The sequence below is a fragment of the Oryx dammah genome, unplaced genomic scaffold, assembly GCF_014754425.2.
Source record: "Oryx dammah isolate SB20612 unplaced genomic scaffold, SCBI_Odam_1.1 HiC_scaffold_27, whole genome shotgun sequence".
NCBI lineage: Eukaryota > Metazoa > Chordata > Mammalia > Artiodactyla > Bovidae > Oryx > Oryx dammah.
The window spans coordinates 97702111-97720759 of record NW_024070211.1 but is presented as its reverse complement, the minus strand read 5'-3'; the positions used below and the strand labels follow the sequence as shown (position 1 = coordinate 97720759).

Below are 18649 nucleotides of genomic sequence, written 5' to 3'. Positions count from 1 at the left end.
CATTCTACCTTACTTTTAGTTCTAATCATGGTATTTGATGGCCAATCATTGGGATGGCTTTAAAAACACTCCAAGCATGCTGCTGCTGCTGCTGCTGCTAAATCACTTCAATCATGTCCAACTCTGTGCAATTCCAGAGACAGCAGCCCACCAGGCTCCCCCGTCCCTGGGATTCTCCAGGCAAGAACACTGGAGTGGGTTGCCATTTCCTTCTCCAATGCATGAAAGTGAAAGTGAAAGTGAAGACGCTCAGTTGTGTCCGACTCCTAGCGACCCCATGGAGTGCAGTCCACCGGGCCCCTCCGTCCATGGGATTTTCCAGGCAAGATTACAGGAGTGGGTTGCCATTGTGCTTTAAAAACACTCCAAGCATAACTGTTACCAAAAATGTTTCCAGACTGATGTTCCTCTCTGGGGATTATTTGTTGTCATTGATTATAGTAGGCAAAAAAATCTCTATCATGGTTGGGATTAAACTTTATTTGAGCCACAACAATATAAATATATGTATATAACATTACATACTATTCAAGATTGTAAGCCATCCTCCACGCATCCTCCATCCATGCCTCCCAACTCCTAAGTGTATCATCTTTAGAAGAACTGCCCGCACCAGGCAGCATCAACTCATACAAAGCATGGTACACCCTCCAAGTGACACCATGCCTGCCAGAGGGTCAAACTGAATAGGCGGGGCAGGGTGCAGGCAAGACCACTTCAAAGTCACTCAAAAGGATGACTTTAACATCTTGAACTCAAGTCTAAATTCAGTTGTTATTATTCCTCAGCCTATGAGGTTAATATTGAAATGAAAATTTAAAAATACAGCCCTTTTGAAATGCATTTCCTTAAAAGAAAAATTTGTTAGAAAATAGTTTAATCATGTGTGATTTTGGAAGAAAAATGAAGATCTTTCTTTGCATTTCCAAAGGTTTTCATCTGAAAATTAATGTGTGATCTAGAGTTGTTACAGCTTGTGATAAAATCACAAACATGGGCAAACCTCAGCCTCTAATCCTATTCTGTGGTGCACTAAAATCCTGCAGGGGACAAAAAAAAGAAGTATGATCCTATTTCCCTATGAGTAGCTTTTTCATAGAGACTTGCATTACACTGACATTTTTTTTCTGTAAATATTTTGAATGTGCATGATCAATTTCTGTCACTTGTCCAACACCTAGAAGTGCCTGACAACATCCTAACATGAATTTCTGGATTGATTTCAGAAGCAGAGTGATGGATAACTGAATCTACAAGTGGTTGATCTATTTTGATGTGAACTTAATTAATGCTGCATATGAAACTCCAAATGTCACAATACAGTTTTACAATTTTAATTATTAGACTGACTTAGCTAACTCATTTTAAAATGAAATTTGAACTTAATTTAATGTAAGTTATTAAATTCTTTTCAACAAATTCGTTTTTAAGAGAAAAGGTTTTATAAAATCATTCAATTATGATTTTACCATGTGGATGAGAACTATACAAAAATGTCACAAATAATATATGCCTTCAGCATCATGACTGGAACTGTGAATTTGCAGAGAAGGATTGAGCTGCCCACCTATGATGTCTGGTCACGTAATCCAAGCCGCTGTTTAATGAATTTGGAGATTAGGAGCTGAGGCCGTTTCTGGTACTCCACGAGAACATCATGGGGAGAGTTGATCTGGTCACATTCAAGTCTGTTGAGAAGTGTCACGCAGACCACAGCAGCTGGAAACGTAAACAAGACCATTCCTGAGCAAATGGGTTTATCTTTCTTATAGAAACATTAACCGGACACTCCCCGTGTCCCTCAAACATGGGCTTTGTGTTGTTTTCCCTGTCATTTGAACGCAGCCCACTGAACCCTCTAGACTCCTGTATTATGATTCATGTTTCTGTGGACTCCCGTCAAACACCCCATCTAAATAAATTAATTGAAATCGTTTTTAGCACTCTCCCTTCTCCTTTCCCCTACAACTGGTTAGATTAAGGCTCAGAAAATCTTTGTATTCAAGACAAGAACGAGAAAGGATCTTTGCCATTCAAGATACACAAACCTCCAGCTTTCTATCCCATTTCCAGTTCTTAGAGCAGGCTTTTCTTTCTTGAGGATATAACTAGAGAGCTAGCCATTTTTCCTGAGATGACATTTTACTCCTTGATCCAATGTTTGAGTGTGCCTGCTGAAAAGGGAAGTAACCAGAGAAGAGATAGGAACGCTAACCTCAGGAAATAGCCTTAAAGGCAAGTCCTGACACTTTTGAAATTTGAGAAAAAAATGAAACAATATGTTTAAACAAGAATCAGCTCCATGAAGTAGCACATTTATTAGCATTTGGTTTCTAAAGAATGAGGACAAAATCTTGTGATAGCTGGAAAACTAAGAGGAAAGAACAAGCATCTTTCTTTTCTAAAAAATGAAAGTTTCATTTTTGATAAGTCACCATAAAGGCAACATCTTGGTTTGTTCCATCAAGAACTCGAGAGAAACACTGGGTACCCTACAAATTTTTTATTGCCAGTTTCACATGAAATCTTTGATTTCAAGGAATATGGTTACATACACTAAAATCAGTGACAATCACTTTGAATTGAAAGCAGTATCATAATCTCTATGTTCATCTGCATCATTAAAGAAGGATTTCAGTGGATCTGGGATTAGATGTAGCTACCTTCACAAGCTTTGAGGTCATAAAGATAAAGTTGGGTATGAATGTGATATTTATTTCTTTGACTTCTCTGCTATCTCAGACTTCTGGATTTGAAAAGGAAAAATAGACTGTAACTATAATAGGTGCTATCTTTTTTGTTTGGTTTAGCTCTTGCTATATGCTGGGTATTTACGATACCATTTAGACCTCATTGCTGTGCCATAAGCTAGCTATTATTCTTAGTATCTTTTGATAATTGATGAAATGAGGAATTAGGGAGGTCAAAAGGCCCAGGAAGACACAGCTAGTAAATAGCCAATCAACTCCCCACTTCGTAAACTGCTGAGAAGACTCCTTTTCCTCCCATCCCTCCTCTACCGAGCTGGCACACGGCAAACCATAAGGCAGGCCTGTCCTGACCTACTAGTCAGACTGACTCTCCTGTTCAGTGAACTGTGAAAAGCAATGAAAATATCCAACTGGAACCGAGTCAAATATTTCATCACCTAGGACCCTAGTTATTCAAAAATCATCCGGTTGTAAAGCAACTTGGCCCAACAGGTAAACAAGCAAACGGAAGGGCTAGAAACTTCCTCAGCTTTTTAAGCTAATGATCAGCTAGCCTGTGAAGGCTGACATGGGCTGGTGGTAGCAGGGATAAGATGAAAGTCCTTCTCTAATCCTTCACTTGGCAGAGGGATAAAAGGAAACTCGTGCTTGTCAAGGAGCAAGAGCTGACTTTACTAAATGTCTTCTCCGGTGATTTCGTGGGTATAGTGCCAAAGAGGGACAAGAACAGGTCACTTGATCTCAGTGGGGTTTTCTTGATGCTGACAGACCAATTTTCAAGCAGCTTGTAATAATCTTGTCATCTAAAATTACAATTTCCACAAGCAATTAAAAGGGACCAACTTACCCAAAACAATTTTTCAGAATTAAGCCTGACAGTTTTGCTACTATAATCCTCATATTGGGCAGGGAGGATGGCTCCTGTGGAGGGACATTTAGTTACCTAGCTGTCACCAAGGAGGTTGTCAGCTAAGTGACCTCAGGCAGCAATGGGATGGGAACACACCAGTGTCAACATGGAGCTCAATCCACTCAGAGCTGCACCAGAACTCCCAGTGATTCTCAACTCTTTGATTGTTAATTTTTTCCCCCCTGACAAAAGCTGTAACTGGAACCTCTCTTCAAAAAAATACATGTGTGCATATACACATAAAATATTGGGTTGGTCAAAACGTTCATTTGGATTTTTCCATATATTATGGGAAAACCTGAACAAACATTTTGGCCAATCTAGTATTTGTATATTAGAGAAGGAAATAGCAACCCACTCTGGTATTCTTGCCTGGAGAATCCCGTAGAGAGAGGAGCCTGGTGGGCCGCTGTCCAAGGGGTAGCACAGAGTTAGACACGACTGAAGCAACTTAGCATGCATGCATGCATTGAAGAATGAAATGGCAACCCATTCCAGTATTCTTGCCGGGAGAATCCCAGGGACAGGGGAGCCTGGTGGGCTGCCATCTATAGGGTAGCACAAAGTTGGACATGACTGAAGCGACTTAGCAGCAGCAACAGCAGACTTACAGAATTAGGAGTGAAGAGTAAAAAAGGACAGTTAAGCTGTATTTTATTAAAAAAACAATTATCAGTTAAATTATTTGCACATTGATATTTGACAACTATTGCCTTAAAGACTTTAAACTTTATCCCTAATTAAATCAAATGAAAACAAATGTTCATACCTGCACCCTAGCACTTTAGATTCCCAAAGAAATGCTGGATTAGAACCAAGATTTAGTATTAACTCTATCAAAAATTGTCACATATCTTTTATGAAAGTGTTACTAAAGACACTGTCAATGTAATACAGCTGATCACTTATGTTTAACATATGTGAATAAAGTTTTATGACAAACCTCAAATGCTTTATTTTACAAGATAATGAGTGCTGTATTACTCAAAGAGTCTCCATTTTCAACTTGGCTTCTAGGAAACAGACTATTTGTATTTAGTATTGCCCTTCCAGGTAGCTCTTTCTATTGAGAACATCCCATTCACTCCCTTAACTACACGCCTCTTATTCTCTTTACTTTTGCTTAAATTATTTATACATTCATCTTTTATTGAAAGCCACTGCTCATGCCTTTTCAAACAATAGGGAAAGTATAGGTAATCTGTCAATAGATAAATATGTTACTCTTTTACACCTTATGGAGTAGTATAGAAACTGAGAGCAAAGAGGCAGGAGCTATCAGGGCTAGTCCATCATCGTTTTGATCTATCTGTGTTTCCTTTGACAGGTCACTTTTTACTCTCTGAGTCTTATTCTCTGAGAAAGGAACAGGTTGGACCTCAAAGGTCTCGCCCAAGCCCACACCTTCAGCATCTGTGTCTCACATTATCTTGGTGTGAGGACCATGCTGTCATCTCCTGGAGATCCAGGTTCAACCTTGGGAACTTGGGCTTCTGTTTGATGCTGGACCTCCAAGCAGAGCTGTGTCAGGATGGGCAGAGGATGGAACCTGCTGTGCTGGGGTTGGGGGCTCCAGCAGGGAGAATTCTTCACTGGGGTCACAGATGGAGAGAGGCAGGTCACGGATAATGCTATCACACAAAAAGTTGGATCCATGGATCCAAATCATTCTCTAATGGATGAGTGTGTTGGCAGAAGGCAGGCAGAAGTAGGATAGAGGACAGGAGAGTAGAATTAAAATGAATCAAACAAAATTCTAGACACTGACTTTCATTAAAAATATGTAAAAACCAGCAAAACAAGAAGAAACAATTTTTAAAAATTTTACCTTTATAAGCATAATAAATGAATTACTTATCATTTATGTCTGGTTTCCCAAATACACTGACTTATTTTCTTGGTAAAATAATATCTATACTTACAACTGAATAAGTATCAACGTGATGCTTTACTTGATTTCAACACTATCTTGATATATGATTAGCCTTTAGGGGCTTTACTTTCTGAAGTAGCACAACTATCTGCTCACAACATATAAAATAGAAAAATCTGCACTTATTTTTTTGTTTCCTGTGAATAGAGACTCTGAACCTTGTGTATCCATCGGAGGCTGCCAGGAAGACACAGCAGGGCATGGTGCATGGGGCCTCAAGTCAGAGAGAAGTCAATTCCAGTTCCAGTTCAGCTACTTCTTATTTAGTGTGAGAACTTGGGAAAGTTGTTAGCCACTCTGAGCCACAGTATCTCTCAGCAGATACTGTGAGGGTGAAGAACTGCAATGGGTCACCTTTTGCTTTTGTATAATAATAATTTAAAACCTCAGTTTTCCCATTTTTGAGTTAAGAAATTCTCCAGCTCCAGACTGAATATAATCTTTAATCCTTGTTGTAATATCTTGTTTACTCTATCAATGATCATCCTGCAGTTCCCAGAGCCCAGTAGCCTTCATTTCTTGAATCAGCAGATGAATATAATATGGAATTAGAGTCAGGATTCTGCTCCCTTTCATCAGACTGTAGTAAAGTAATATTATGAAGACTGAATTTATCCCCAAAGTTCCCAGTATATGTCAAAAGAAATAACAGTGAATTCTTCCTTTACCCTAAAGAAAAACCACTGTGAGTGCTGCCAAAAACTAAAGACAAAGATTTAAGTGAACCTAATCTTAGATAAATACTAGGTTTCATATATTGTTGTGCAAGCAAGCATGTGTCAAAAGGCAGCCAGCACTGTCTTTTAAAGATGGATAAAAACTGAACATACTTATCACAAGTTCCCAGTGCAAAACCAGAATCTTTAACCAGAATGTTAGGGGTTTTAATTAAAGTAGATTTTGTTTTAAGAGATGGAAAGATGTATGCATATTATAGAACCATAGATGAATATATTTATATAGCATTGTCCAGTGGGTTTACATGGTTCTGAAGGTTCAGCCTTTCAAGGTAGAATAATTTTGTGAAGACCACTATTTCCCTCACTTAAATCTTTGCTAAAGCAACAATGGACTCCCACTATTCTTTTTCAGCATAATGAACGAGATCAGGATAACAACAGAGGTATCCATGGCTCCATTTCAAGTAGTTTGTCCATCTATCAGATATTAGGAGATATAGAAGTATTATATGAACCTTATAGCAAAAGGATGCTTAAATTTATAAGGTTTTGCCACTTCCTACTGGGACGAGTATGAGGCATTCCAGAGTCCTTTAGATAATCCTGAGCAATAAATGTAGCTGAATAAGGAACCAGTTGACTTTGTTATAGCTATCTTCTATGGGCTATAGAGGTTGAGTAGTCATTCTTTTTATTCATTTAGCAAATATTTATTGAAAGACCATATAGAGATATTATTCTAAGTGCTAAAGATATAGCAAGAAAATGACAAACAGCATTCATGTTCTTGTACTACTTACATTGTAATGGAGAGAGATGCTAAATATGTATCTTCATGTATTAATACATGCAAAATTATATGTAAGTTAATATATAAAGAAACAAGAAATGTAGTTTGGTATAGTAGTAAATACGATACAGAGAAATGATGTAGAAAAAGTGAATGAGTGGGTAAGTAGAATGAATGGGAGTGAGTAGTTTAGGTAGTCATGCAAAATGCCCCTGATGAAGTGAGAATTATATCCCTTAATGTAAGTGAGATCTTACGTGAATCGTAAAGATAAGAAGTGCTAGTCCGTTGGGTCTCAGGACCTCCTTGTCCTGGTGAATGCAGAAAGATCTGTTTTCGCACTAGTTCATACTCAGTGAGTGACTCCTCTGAGAACAATGATTCTGTAGAAGACTCTTGTTTAAATAAAATATTATTTATAAGCTGAAACCATTAGGCATCATCACCTTAGTATGAAGCCAGTCATCTGGTACTACTAAAGGAACAAAAAAGGCCATTAGAGAAGGTTGTTTGGAGACACATGGGGAATGGGTCTTTGCTGACAGTGGGAGCAAGATGGAGGGGGAGTGGGAATAGGCCTGGGAGTCTTGAGCTCTTGGTGCCAGATGAAACATATTTTCCAGTGTTGCTTGCTGCTGCTGCTGCTGCTAAGTCACTTCAGTCGTGTCCGACTCTGTGTGACTCCATAGACGGCAGCCCACCAGGCTCCCTCATCCCTGGGATTCTCCAGGCATTCTCCAGGCATTCTCCAGCCTGGAGTGGGTTGCCATTTCCTTCCCCAATGCATGAAAGTGAAAAGTGAAAGTGAAGTCGCTCAGTCATGTCAGACTCTTAGTAATGCCATGGACTGCAGCCTTCCAGGCTCCTCTGTCCATGGGATTTTCCAGGTAAGAGTACTGGAGTGGGGTGCCATTGCCTTCTCCACCAGTGTTACCATTGGTATATAACCTCACTGATAAGTATGTTAAAGCAGCCATTTGTGAAGGCTCTCACAGCCCTTCCCCAAATGAAGCTCTTCCAGCTCATACAGAGCTTTTCCAAGCTTCACTGCATTCAGGGTAGGAGATAATGAAGTGGGGATGAAAGATGGGAACGTGGCAGAATCATAGGCATGGGGTTTTGGTCTGTGTCCTTGGTGGTTGACCTTCCAGGGGTTAATCTTCCTGTACCAAGAATTCATCTTTGGAAACAGTGGTGTCTGAGGGAAATAAAGAGTCCCTGTCACCAAAAAGAAATTTGGACAGAAATTCCCCCAAGAACTACAGAATTACATACTTACAGATACAACCTTTAGTATGAATGTTGGTGGCCCAGAAGGGATCTGCTTAAGGAAAAGGCTGCATCAGTGGTCAGGAAGACAGCTATTGGCAGGCTGAAATCAGCTACCAACAGCTTCAATAGCAGCAGAAAACAGAAAACACAGCAGAGGGCAGGAACTAGAGCATGCTGGAGAGGAAAGAGCCTAGGAGGGGACCTGCAGGTGGCAGAGAGAGCAAGGTCACAAGGACTTGTGGCAAGGGCAAAAACTCTCTCACATCAGTAACTTCTCTGAGGTTTTGGCAACATTTCAAAGAAAGACGGGTCCAGTGTTCACAAGCCTAGAACTCTCTCTGACTGCCTCTTAAGAAAGAACTGATGATGATCACCAAACTTACATCAGGGCAGCAGTTCGTGACCTGGCATGTTGTGTTTGACTAAATTGGTTACCAAATTTTCCTCCATTTGCATATTAGAGGGAGGTCACCTAATTTGCATATTAGGTCACTCAAGTGACCACTTGCTATCTCCATACGAAAGAAACGTGAGGAAACATTTCCTGGAGCAGAAATCATCTGAGTCCAGGGGTTCCTGCAGGTCATTGCTGGTTGGGCTGCGGCTCAGGGAAGGGCGAGTTGCTCCCAGCTAGGTCTCCCACCCTTACTAACTTGTGGAAGAAAAGCAGATGTTATTGCTTCCCTGAAAGTGGGCTTTAATGATGGCCTTCTAAGGGAGACAAGGATGCAATTACATCCTTCACTCACATGATACAAGGATTTGTGTGTGCTTTCATTCTGCGGTGAGAGTAATGGTTCTACAATTCATCTCGTGACCTACAACTTCTTTATAAGATGTGCTTTTAGAAATGTTACCACATACATTTTGTTTGTAGCTTTGTGTGTTAAAATTAGGTGACAATAAGGACAAATACTAGAATTAAAATTCTACTTGTGATCAAGTAAATCATTACCGGGCTATGCTTCTTTGCTTCTTTGAAGATTTCTTCTTTGGTTCTGGGACACTAGACTCCAAGTGTTCTGCTAATTGCACTGACCCCTCCTCCTTAGTTTCTCCTAGATCTCCCTCACCTGCCCTAACTTTTTCATCTGTTTCTACATTGATTTGCTTTGTCATCTCATTCATTGTAGGACTTTAAATGCTACCTACATGTTGTCAACTTACAACTTTCTTTCTTTACTTCTCCAGTCCAAACTTCACACCTAAACTCAAGATTGATAAACCCACCTGCTTATTTAACCTCTATTTGACATCTACTACAGTACCCTGACCTCTTCTTAATATCTTCTGCTTCTGTTAGGGCCAGACCATTTCTGTCCTTTATCGAGCCCATCTTTGCATGAAATGTTCCCTTGGTATCTCTAATTTTCTTGAAGAGATCTCTAGTCTTTCCCATTCTGTTGTTTTCCTCTATTTCTTTGCATTGATCACTGAGGAAGGCTTTCTTATCTCTTCTTGCTATTCTTTGGAACTCTGCATTCAGATGCTTGTATCTTTCCTTTTCTCCTTTGCTTTTAGCCTCTCTTCTTTTCACAGCTATTTGTAAGGCCTCCCCAGACAGCCATTTTGCTTTTTTTGCATTTCTTTTCCATGGGGATGGTCTTGATCCCTGACTCCTGTACAATGTCAGGGACCTCCGTCCATAGTTCATCAGGCACTCTATCTATCACATCTAGCCCCTTAAATCTATTTCTCACTTCCACTGTATAATCATAAGGGATTTGATTTAGGTCATACCTGAATGGTCTAATGGTTTTCCCTATTTTCTTCAATTTAAGTCTGAATTTGGCAATAAGGAGTTCATGATCTGAGCCACAGTGAGCTCCTGGTCTTGTTTCTGTTGACTGTATAGAGCTTCTCCATCTTTGGCTGGAAAGAATATAATCAACCTGATTTCGGTATTGATTATCTGGTGATGTCCATGTGTAGAGTCTTCTCTTGTGTTGTTGGAAAAGGGTGTTTGCTATGACAAGTGCATTTTCTTGGCAAAACTCTATTAGTCTTTGCCCTGCTTCATTCCACATTCCAAGGCCAGATTTGCCTGTTACTCCAGGTGTTTCTTGACTTCCTACTTTTGTATTCCAGTCCCCTATAATGAAAAGGACATCTTCTTTGGGTGTTAGTTCTAAAAGATCTTCTAGGTCTTCATAGAACCATTCAACTCCAGCTTCTTTAGTGTTACTGGTTGGGGCATAGACTTGGATTACTGTGCTATTGAATGGTTTGCCTTGGAAACGAACAGAGATCATTCTGTCATTTTTGAGATTGCATCCAAGTACTGCATTTCGGACTCTTTTGTTGAAGATGATGGCTACTCCCTTTCTTTTAAGGGATTCCTGTCCACAGTAGTAGATATAATGGTCATCTGAGTTAAATTCACCATTCCAGTCCATTTTAGTTCACAGATTCCTAGAATGTCGATGTTCACTCTTGCCATCTCTTGTTTGACAAGAAGAACTGTACAAAAAAGATCTTCAAGACCAAGATAATCATGATGGTGTGATCACTCACCTAGAGCCAGACATCCTGGAATGTGAAGTCAAGTGGGCCTTAGAAAGCATCACTACAAACAAAGCTAGTGGAGGTGATGGAATTCCAGTTGAGCTAGTTCAAATCCTGAAAGATGATCCTGTGAAAGTGCTACACTCAATATGCCAGCAAATTTGGAAAACTCAGCAGTGGCCACAGGACTGGAAAAGGTCAGTTTTCATTCCAATTCCAAAGAAAGGCAATGCCAAAGAATGCTCAAACTACCGCACAATTGCACTCATCTCACATGCTAGTAAAGTCATGCTCAAAATTCTCCAAGCCAGGTTTCAGCAATATGTGAACTGTGACTTCCAGATGTTCAAGCTGGTTTTAGAAAAGGCAGAGGAACCAAGGATCAAAGTGCCAACATCCACTGGATCATCGAAAAAGCAAGAGAGTTCCAGAAAAACATCTACTTCTGCTTTATTGACTATGCCAAAGCCTTGAGACTGTGTGAATCACAATAAACTGTGGAAAATTCTGAAAGAGATGGGAATACCAGACCATCTGACCTGCCTCTTGAGAAACCTGTATGCAGGTTAGGAAGCAACAGTTAAAACTGGACATGGAACAACAAACTGGTTTCAAATAGGAAAAGGAGTACGTGAAGGCTGTATATTGTCACCCTGCTTATTTAACTTCTATGCAGAGTACATCATGAGAAATGCTGGGCTGGAAGAAGCACAAGCTGGAATCAAGATTGCCAAGAGAAATATCAATAATACCCTCAGATATGCAGATGACACCACCCTTATGGCAGAAAGTGAAGAGGAACTAAAAAGCCTCTTGATGAAAGTGAAAGAGGAGAGTGAAAAAGTTGGCTTAAAGCTCAACATTCAGAAAACAAAGATCATGGCATCTGGTCCCATCACTTCATGGGAAATAGATGGGGAAAGAGTGGAAACAGTGTCAGACTTTATTTTGGGGGGCTCCAAAATCACTGCAGATGGTGCTGCAGCCATGAAATTAAAAGACGCTTACTGCTTGGAAGAAAAGTTATGACTAACCTAGATAGCATATTGAAAAGCAGAGACATTGCTTTGCCAACAAAGGTCCGTCTAGTCAAGGCTATGGTTTTTCCTGTGGTCATGTATGGATGTGAGAGTTGGACTGTCACAATAGAAGAAAGCTGAGCTCGAAGAATTGATGCTTTTGAACCGTGGTGTTGGAGAAGACTCTTGAGAGTCCCTTGGACTGCAAGGAGATCCAACCAGTCCATTCTGAAGGAGATCAGCCCTGGGTGTTCTTTGAAAGGAATGATGCTAAAGCTGAAACTCCAGTACTTTGGCCACGTTATGCGAAGAGTTGACCCATTGGAAAAGACTCTGATGCTGGGAGGGATTGGGGGCAGGGGGACAAGGGGACGACAGAGGATGAGATGGCTGGATGACATCACTGACTCAATGGACGTGAGTCTGAGTGAACTCCAGAAGTTGGTGATGGACAGGCAGTCCTGGCGTGCTGCGATTCATGGGGTCGCAAAGAGTCAGACACGATTGAGCGACTGAACTGAACTGAACTGACTGACAGTACCCCCAGGACTTCCCTGATAGCTCAGTTGGTAAAGAATCTGCCTGCAATGCAGGAGATCGTGGTTCAGTTCCTGGGTCGGGAAGATCCGCTGGAGAAGGGATAGGCTACTCACTCCAGTATTCCTGGGCTTCCCTTGTGGCTCAGCTGGTGAAGAATCTGCCTGCAATGTGGGAGATCTGTGTTCAATCCCTGGGTTGAGAAGATCCCCTGGAGAAGGGAAAGGCTACCCTTTCCAGTATTCTGGCCTGGAGAATTCCATGGGCTGTATGGTCCAGGGGGTCACAAAGAGTCGGACACAACTGAGCAACTTTCACTTTCACGGTACCCCCAAAGCCCCACCGAATTTTCTCTGTCCCAACTGTGATAACTCCATCCTTCCAGCTGTTCAGGCCCAAAACCTGGGAATTGATCTTCACTCTGTTTCTCTCCAAATTCACATCACATTGTCAACAAATCTTGTTGGGTTTTCTTTCCAGCTATATCTAGCATGATTGCTTCCCACTTTCTCGACTGTTGTTCATATCTCCCTAGACTATGGGATCAGCCTTCCTTTCTCCCTGCTTCTGCCATGGACCCCAGTCGGCTCTTCCTAGATCAGCAGCCAGTATGCTGCTGTTCAAAGGCAAGCCAGATCCCATCACTTCTCCATTCAAAGGCCTCCAATGGCTTCTCATGTTGCTCAGTCACAGTTCTCATGGGGACCACACAGTCCTCATTGACTCCATCCCCTACCCTCTCCACTGCTGTCACTGCCCTCCAGACATACTGGTCTCCCTGTGTGTCCAGACACTCTGAATGCTACTGCTTGGCAGTCTTAGATTTGCATTTCCCAGACTGCTTTGCCCAGACACCCATGTGGCATTTTCCTAAATGGCACCTTCTCTGTGCACCCTTCCCTATTTTAATTTATGGTTTTCCTCCTTACCTTGGTTGTCCCTGTGCCCTTTCCCTGCCTTATTTTTTCACCATCATGCTCCTCAGCATCTAGCACACTACAATATTGTTATATATAACTCTTTGTTGTTATTTCTCTCCCCTCTAGAACTCCTCAAGGGCAGAGATTCTGTGTCATCCTTTGCAGTGTCCATACTGCCTGGGTGCTCAGGAAACTAGTTGATGCATAGGAGAAAGTTCTTCTTTCTTTAGGAAGACAATGATTGAGACAAATCTTATCAGCCAAAAATCTGATTTAAAAACCAGGCTTTTTGTATTGTGTCATGCACTCAGTAGGCATGCTATAAAACACATTTGAATAGATGACATTTTTTATGGACTCTTATGAAAAAGATAATTGCCATGTGAAAAACAAAACTAGGCATTTTTTTTTTAAAGTTGCTCCAATGTTTTCTTGAACATCATTATTCATATTTGGGGACTGCTTTCCACTCAAAAATATTATTTTAGATGATGCTATTTAGCTTTAGATATGAGGCTTTCATAGCCAAGTTAACATATAATATTTAACTAACTTTGCAGCTTTACATTTTCCATCAGTTAAGCTTGATTTTTTTAATCTAGAAGATGAGTATGAAAATGATTTTAAATAAAAAAGAATAGTTATATTGACTAATTCTTGTGAAAATTCTGTTTTACTTCAATAGGTTTTCTTGGTATTGGTCAAAGGTTAGTGGTTCTATGGGAATAATTTCACCCAAAATAAAAATGCATGCCACATCCATATTTGGCTTCATAATGCCATTCTCCACCCAAAGAAGCAGAGCTTCTTGGAGACATGTATGATTCCAGACCTGAGGCAAAGACAATGCAAGTGATGCCTAAATGCTAAGAGGATTATGTCAAAAAAAGGATGCTAGAAGAGACTCTTCCTGGCCAATTTTGGGATAATTTGAATATCAAAAAGAATAATGACAGAAGCTGTATATACACACTGCTTTGAACACAATGAGCAAAACAATAACTCCCTGTCCCCAAAAAGAGAGAGAGAGAGGAGTGTGAGAAAGAAAGCCTCTTTTAAAAAAATACCAGCTAATATATGTAGGAGGAATGATGGAATTAGAAAATCAAAATTATCAAAATGCCAAATTATCATCCCCAAGGTTACTTGTTACTTACAAAGAGAAAGCGTTAATTTTTCAATGGCAAGAGATGGCAGTTACCACTTGAACCAAGTGATGCAAAATTACTGATAGTGGAATATCTTCACCTTACCTTTCTCTGATATGGAACAAGGGAAACTAATGTACATAGTTTACATTACTATGAAATCTTCTTGCCACATAGCTGACTCTAATCAAGCCCCTAGATTTCGCTTCTGCTTTACAGGAAATATTCAGTATAAATGCCCAAGTGAAACCTTGAAATGATGTGTGCAGACAGATCTAGAACATGGGTGTGCTACAGGATAGCAGCCTGGACTTTTCAAAAAAATCACAGTCCCAGGAAAAAAAGAAAAGTAGGGAGACTATTCTAGCTGTAAAAATACAAAGATACAATAACCAAGCAATATGGCATATAAAGTTAATTCAATACTGGATTAAAGTACTCTTTAAAGATATTCTTAGGACACTCAGAAAATTTAAATATGGAATGGATGTTAAATGATGTTATGAAATGATTTTTACTTTTCTTAGCTTTTCTTGTTTGATAATTGTATTATGGACATTAGGAAGACATCCTTATTCTTAGGAAATGATGCTGAGGTACAAAAGTTAAGTGGCATGATATTTGTAATTTATTTATAATGATTCAGAAGAAAAAACCAAATAGATGTATATATATATATATGCATACACACACATACATATATATTTAGATGTATATGTGCAAAAGTGAAAATACTAAAAACTTGAATTTTGGTAAAGGGTACCTAAGTATTATACTATTCTTTTAATTTTTCTGTATTCTTGATTTCTTTTCAAAATAAAAGGGTGGGAAAAGCAAAAATACATGTAAATTAACTAAAAACACACTGCTCCACTGATGTTTTGTCCTTTGATGGACTGTTTTAGGGATATGTTATTTGTGTCATGTCTCAGTAAATCCAATTGTAGTAGAAAACAGCAGTCACTATTAGGATGAAGAAAACTGAACCTGCTGTCAAGTCATGGCTATATAACCCACTATCTAGCGATGGTGGGCAACTCACTTTTGACCCTTAAGGTTTAGTTTCCTCATTTGCAAAATAGGAATAATGTCCTACCCACTCAGAAGATATTATGACATAATCATGCTTTCAACCCAAAGTAATATATAGCTGAATTCCTTTTTCTTCTCCTGAAGCGTGAAAATAACTTCATGAAAGAAGATAATTTGACCCTAGGCATTCATGAAAGTCTTACCTTTTAGACCACAAAGTCTACACATGGCTGCAAACACTGTAGATTCCATTTCGATATTTCTGATGCCAGCATTATATGCTCTCTTCAAGTAATCTAAACCCTTTTCTCTGGAAAAAGAGCACAGTGCTCCATCGAGTCGACCCTGGCCTGAAAGAGAATGCAGAATGTTTAGCGACTTGATGTCCTACTACAATCACTGTGGCATCACTAAGAGGCTTGCTGTCAGACCAAGTGCCCTGTGGCTAACTCTAACCTGTGGGCCTGCACCCCAGATAAGATAAATCTAGCCATCTGAATCATGCTACCAGAGGACATGAGGCAAGACTGTGCCTAGCTCAAGCATCTCACATAGAGTGGGGTCTCCATGACACTGAGCTCCCCAACTCTGGGGCAAGTAACCCCTGAGTGGCCTCAGCAGCCATCACTGTGCCCAGGGATAGCCGGATCTGGAGGGTTGCTGAAAGATCTGCCCTTTGAGGAAAATCTCAAGTTGCTCCTGTGACTGGCAGATGGCCCAGAAACAGTTGCTGCAGAAGAATAAAATGCTCTAAGCCCCAGTGATGATGCTAAGCTACTCGAGGATCAGGAGGGTGGTTTGGATATTGCAGTTCCGTCTGACCATCATGGACCATGGTAGGTACATACAGACAGTTGATTTGTCAACCCTGTTCTCTGCCACACACCTCAGGCTGCACGCTAGCCTTTTGTGATCACATTTTTCCCTTTTAGGATGCTCTCAGTGTTTATTTAGCACTTAATTCCACCTGCATCTGCTAGTGGGGCCAGAGAAAAGGCAGACGCTAGGACTCCTCCACTGCGCATGCGCTGGGAGCAGGCTTCACCGGGTCCTCCCTCCGAGGGTGTCCCGTTGAAGCAGGGAGGCCAGTATACACTGTTAGCCATATTGCACAATTTCTCTCTCTCTTTTTTTTTTGTCTCCCTTTCCTCTCCTTTTCCCCTTTCCTTTATCTTTCATGCTACTTCTACTCTGCCTACTTCTCCTGCACTCCTTGTAGCTGCCTGCTAACACCACTAATGAACCAATCTAAACTCAGACGTCCCACAAGTCAAGCAGGTAATGACAACGAGGTGTGCCTGGTGGGAAGGGAGCAGCCTCACCTCACCTTCAATGAATGCAGCCCCCGATGTGATTTGCCAGGGTGGCCATGCATGAATTATTTTATATTTTTAATATTATGTTATTATGTTATTTCAAGAAGCCCCAAATCTGGATATTTTTCATATGAAAAATCCAGAACGTATAAATGTTGGCAAAATAATTCACACTTTAAAAATACTGTGCAGCCCAAAGAAACTTTGACTCCTACATGTGCTCTTTGCAAGCTCTGGCTTAAACTCATCGGTGACCCTCCCAATGAAGGGGCCAGTGGCCTGAGATGGAGTCTTTACCCTATCAGACCCAAAGCACCTCCTATTTTATAACACATATGTTGTGACAACACGTTTGCTAACCTGAAGTAACCAGTATAGATAATATAATGTATCTTTATACATAATTGTTTATAATTCAATGTAATACTTTAAGTTTGATCCAAAGGGAAAAGAAAAATAGTTTAAAGTGAAGTAATATGTGGTTTGATGAACATACTCAGACACAGCTATACTACAAGATTTCTAGAATGCCCTCCAAGGGATGGTACCAACCCTGGTTAGATTCTTTCTTGTGGAATGAGCAGGGTCTGTCCTGGGGCAATTTCTCTCCTGGCCCCCCACCCCTTGTAGCAAGAACTGCTACTTGGAAATCACCTTCAAGTTGTTCATAAACTTGATTTGAGGACATTTTACTCATGGCTGAGAGAGGAGAGAACTAATCTGAGACTATTCCATCCCTTCAAGATTTCCTCCTCCAAGTATTTCTCCTGATTTCCTGCTTCCCACTCTTTAATAGATACCTGCTTCTTTTCAAGGTACAGGTGAATGTACCGCAAAATGGCAGAAGCATAGAAGTTTATCCCCTTTTTCCAGTTTAAATTAAAGGTATAAATAGAGATAAGGTTTTGCTAACATCACTAATTGCATAGAATATCCAATTTGTTCTTGAAGGATTAAACTCACTCTCAAAAAAATTCATTATGTGTATGTCTCTTCTGCTTATTATGTCCTTACATTTCTTTACTTGAGTAAGTTGAAAAGGCTGTTTCAGGGCCTTTTTAAATCCCCAACTATTAATTCTCTATGGTGAAGTTTTTAATATAAATTATAGGTTTGAATAACAAAGTATTGCTGGTACTTTTCTGCTGCTTTCACAATTTATAAATTCTTCTCACCTTCATAAAAATCATAGGTACACATCGTATGTCCAATTAGGGTTGGGAAGTTGGAAATTTCTTTGCTACAGTTGAATAGTTCCTCAGCCAGTTCTTTGTCAAGTTCAGTACTTCTGGTGACGATGTTGTCCAAGATTACCTGTTCAAACCGGGGCTTAAAGAAGGAGTCCACAGCTTCATCTGTTATTACAACAGATCCCGGTGCAATCCCTGCAGTGTGGGATAAATAGGTGGTTACAGAAGAATGTCACTTAGAGTTGACTTGTGACACATAGTATATAATCTCTTCTTCCAGCATTAATTAATGCTAATTGCTAATGATTCTCTGGATTTTCAAGTTTTAAATTATTTTCTTTTCCAAATGCAATTAATAATAACATTCCAAATAGGCATTTACATTTGCTGTCTTTCCAGATTCACATTTACAATGTGATGGGGTTTAGATTTCAAGACAAACATGACTCTTGGGCATACAAAGTAGTATTGGCCTTCAGGCTCAAATTTGAATAAATTAGGTCAGGAATAAACCAAGTGAGACTGCCAGCAAGTAGTCTTCATAAAGTGATGTGACTACTTGATATTTAATCTTCTCTGCAACTCTTTGATTACTGTAATTTCTTTGCATCACTGTCCTCTCTGCCCTTTGATCTTCATCACATCCATTCCCTCCTCCTCTCTCCCACCCCATGTAAATCAGGCTT

General features: G+C 40.1%; 1 protein-coding gene across 2 annotated transcripts in view; it reads right to left on the bottom strand.

Moving 5' to 3' along the window:
* The window catches only part of UPP2 (uridine phosphorylase 2), a 42203-nt gene that overhangs the window by 2620 nt on the left and 20934 nt on the right, over positions 1-18649 (bottom strand). Inside the window, exons 5-7 of one of the 2 annotated variants that reach the window (XM_040229126.1) lie at positions 17949-18158; positions 15661-15807; positions 1568-1719 (exon numbers count right to left, since the gene is read on the bottom strand). In XM_040229126.1, the coding sequence (XP_040085060.1) occupies positions 1568-1719; positions 15661-15807; positions 17949-18158 (509 nt within the window). Of the gene's footprint in view, positions 1-459; positions 1720-15660; positions 15808-17948; positions 18159-18649 lie in introns of those variants that run through there. The other variant, XM_040229125.1, reaches the window with a different exon arrangement.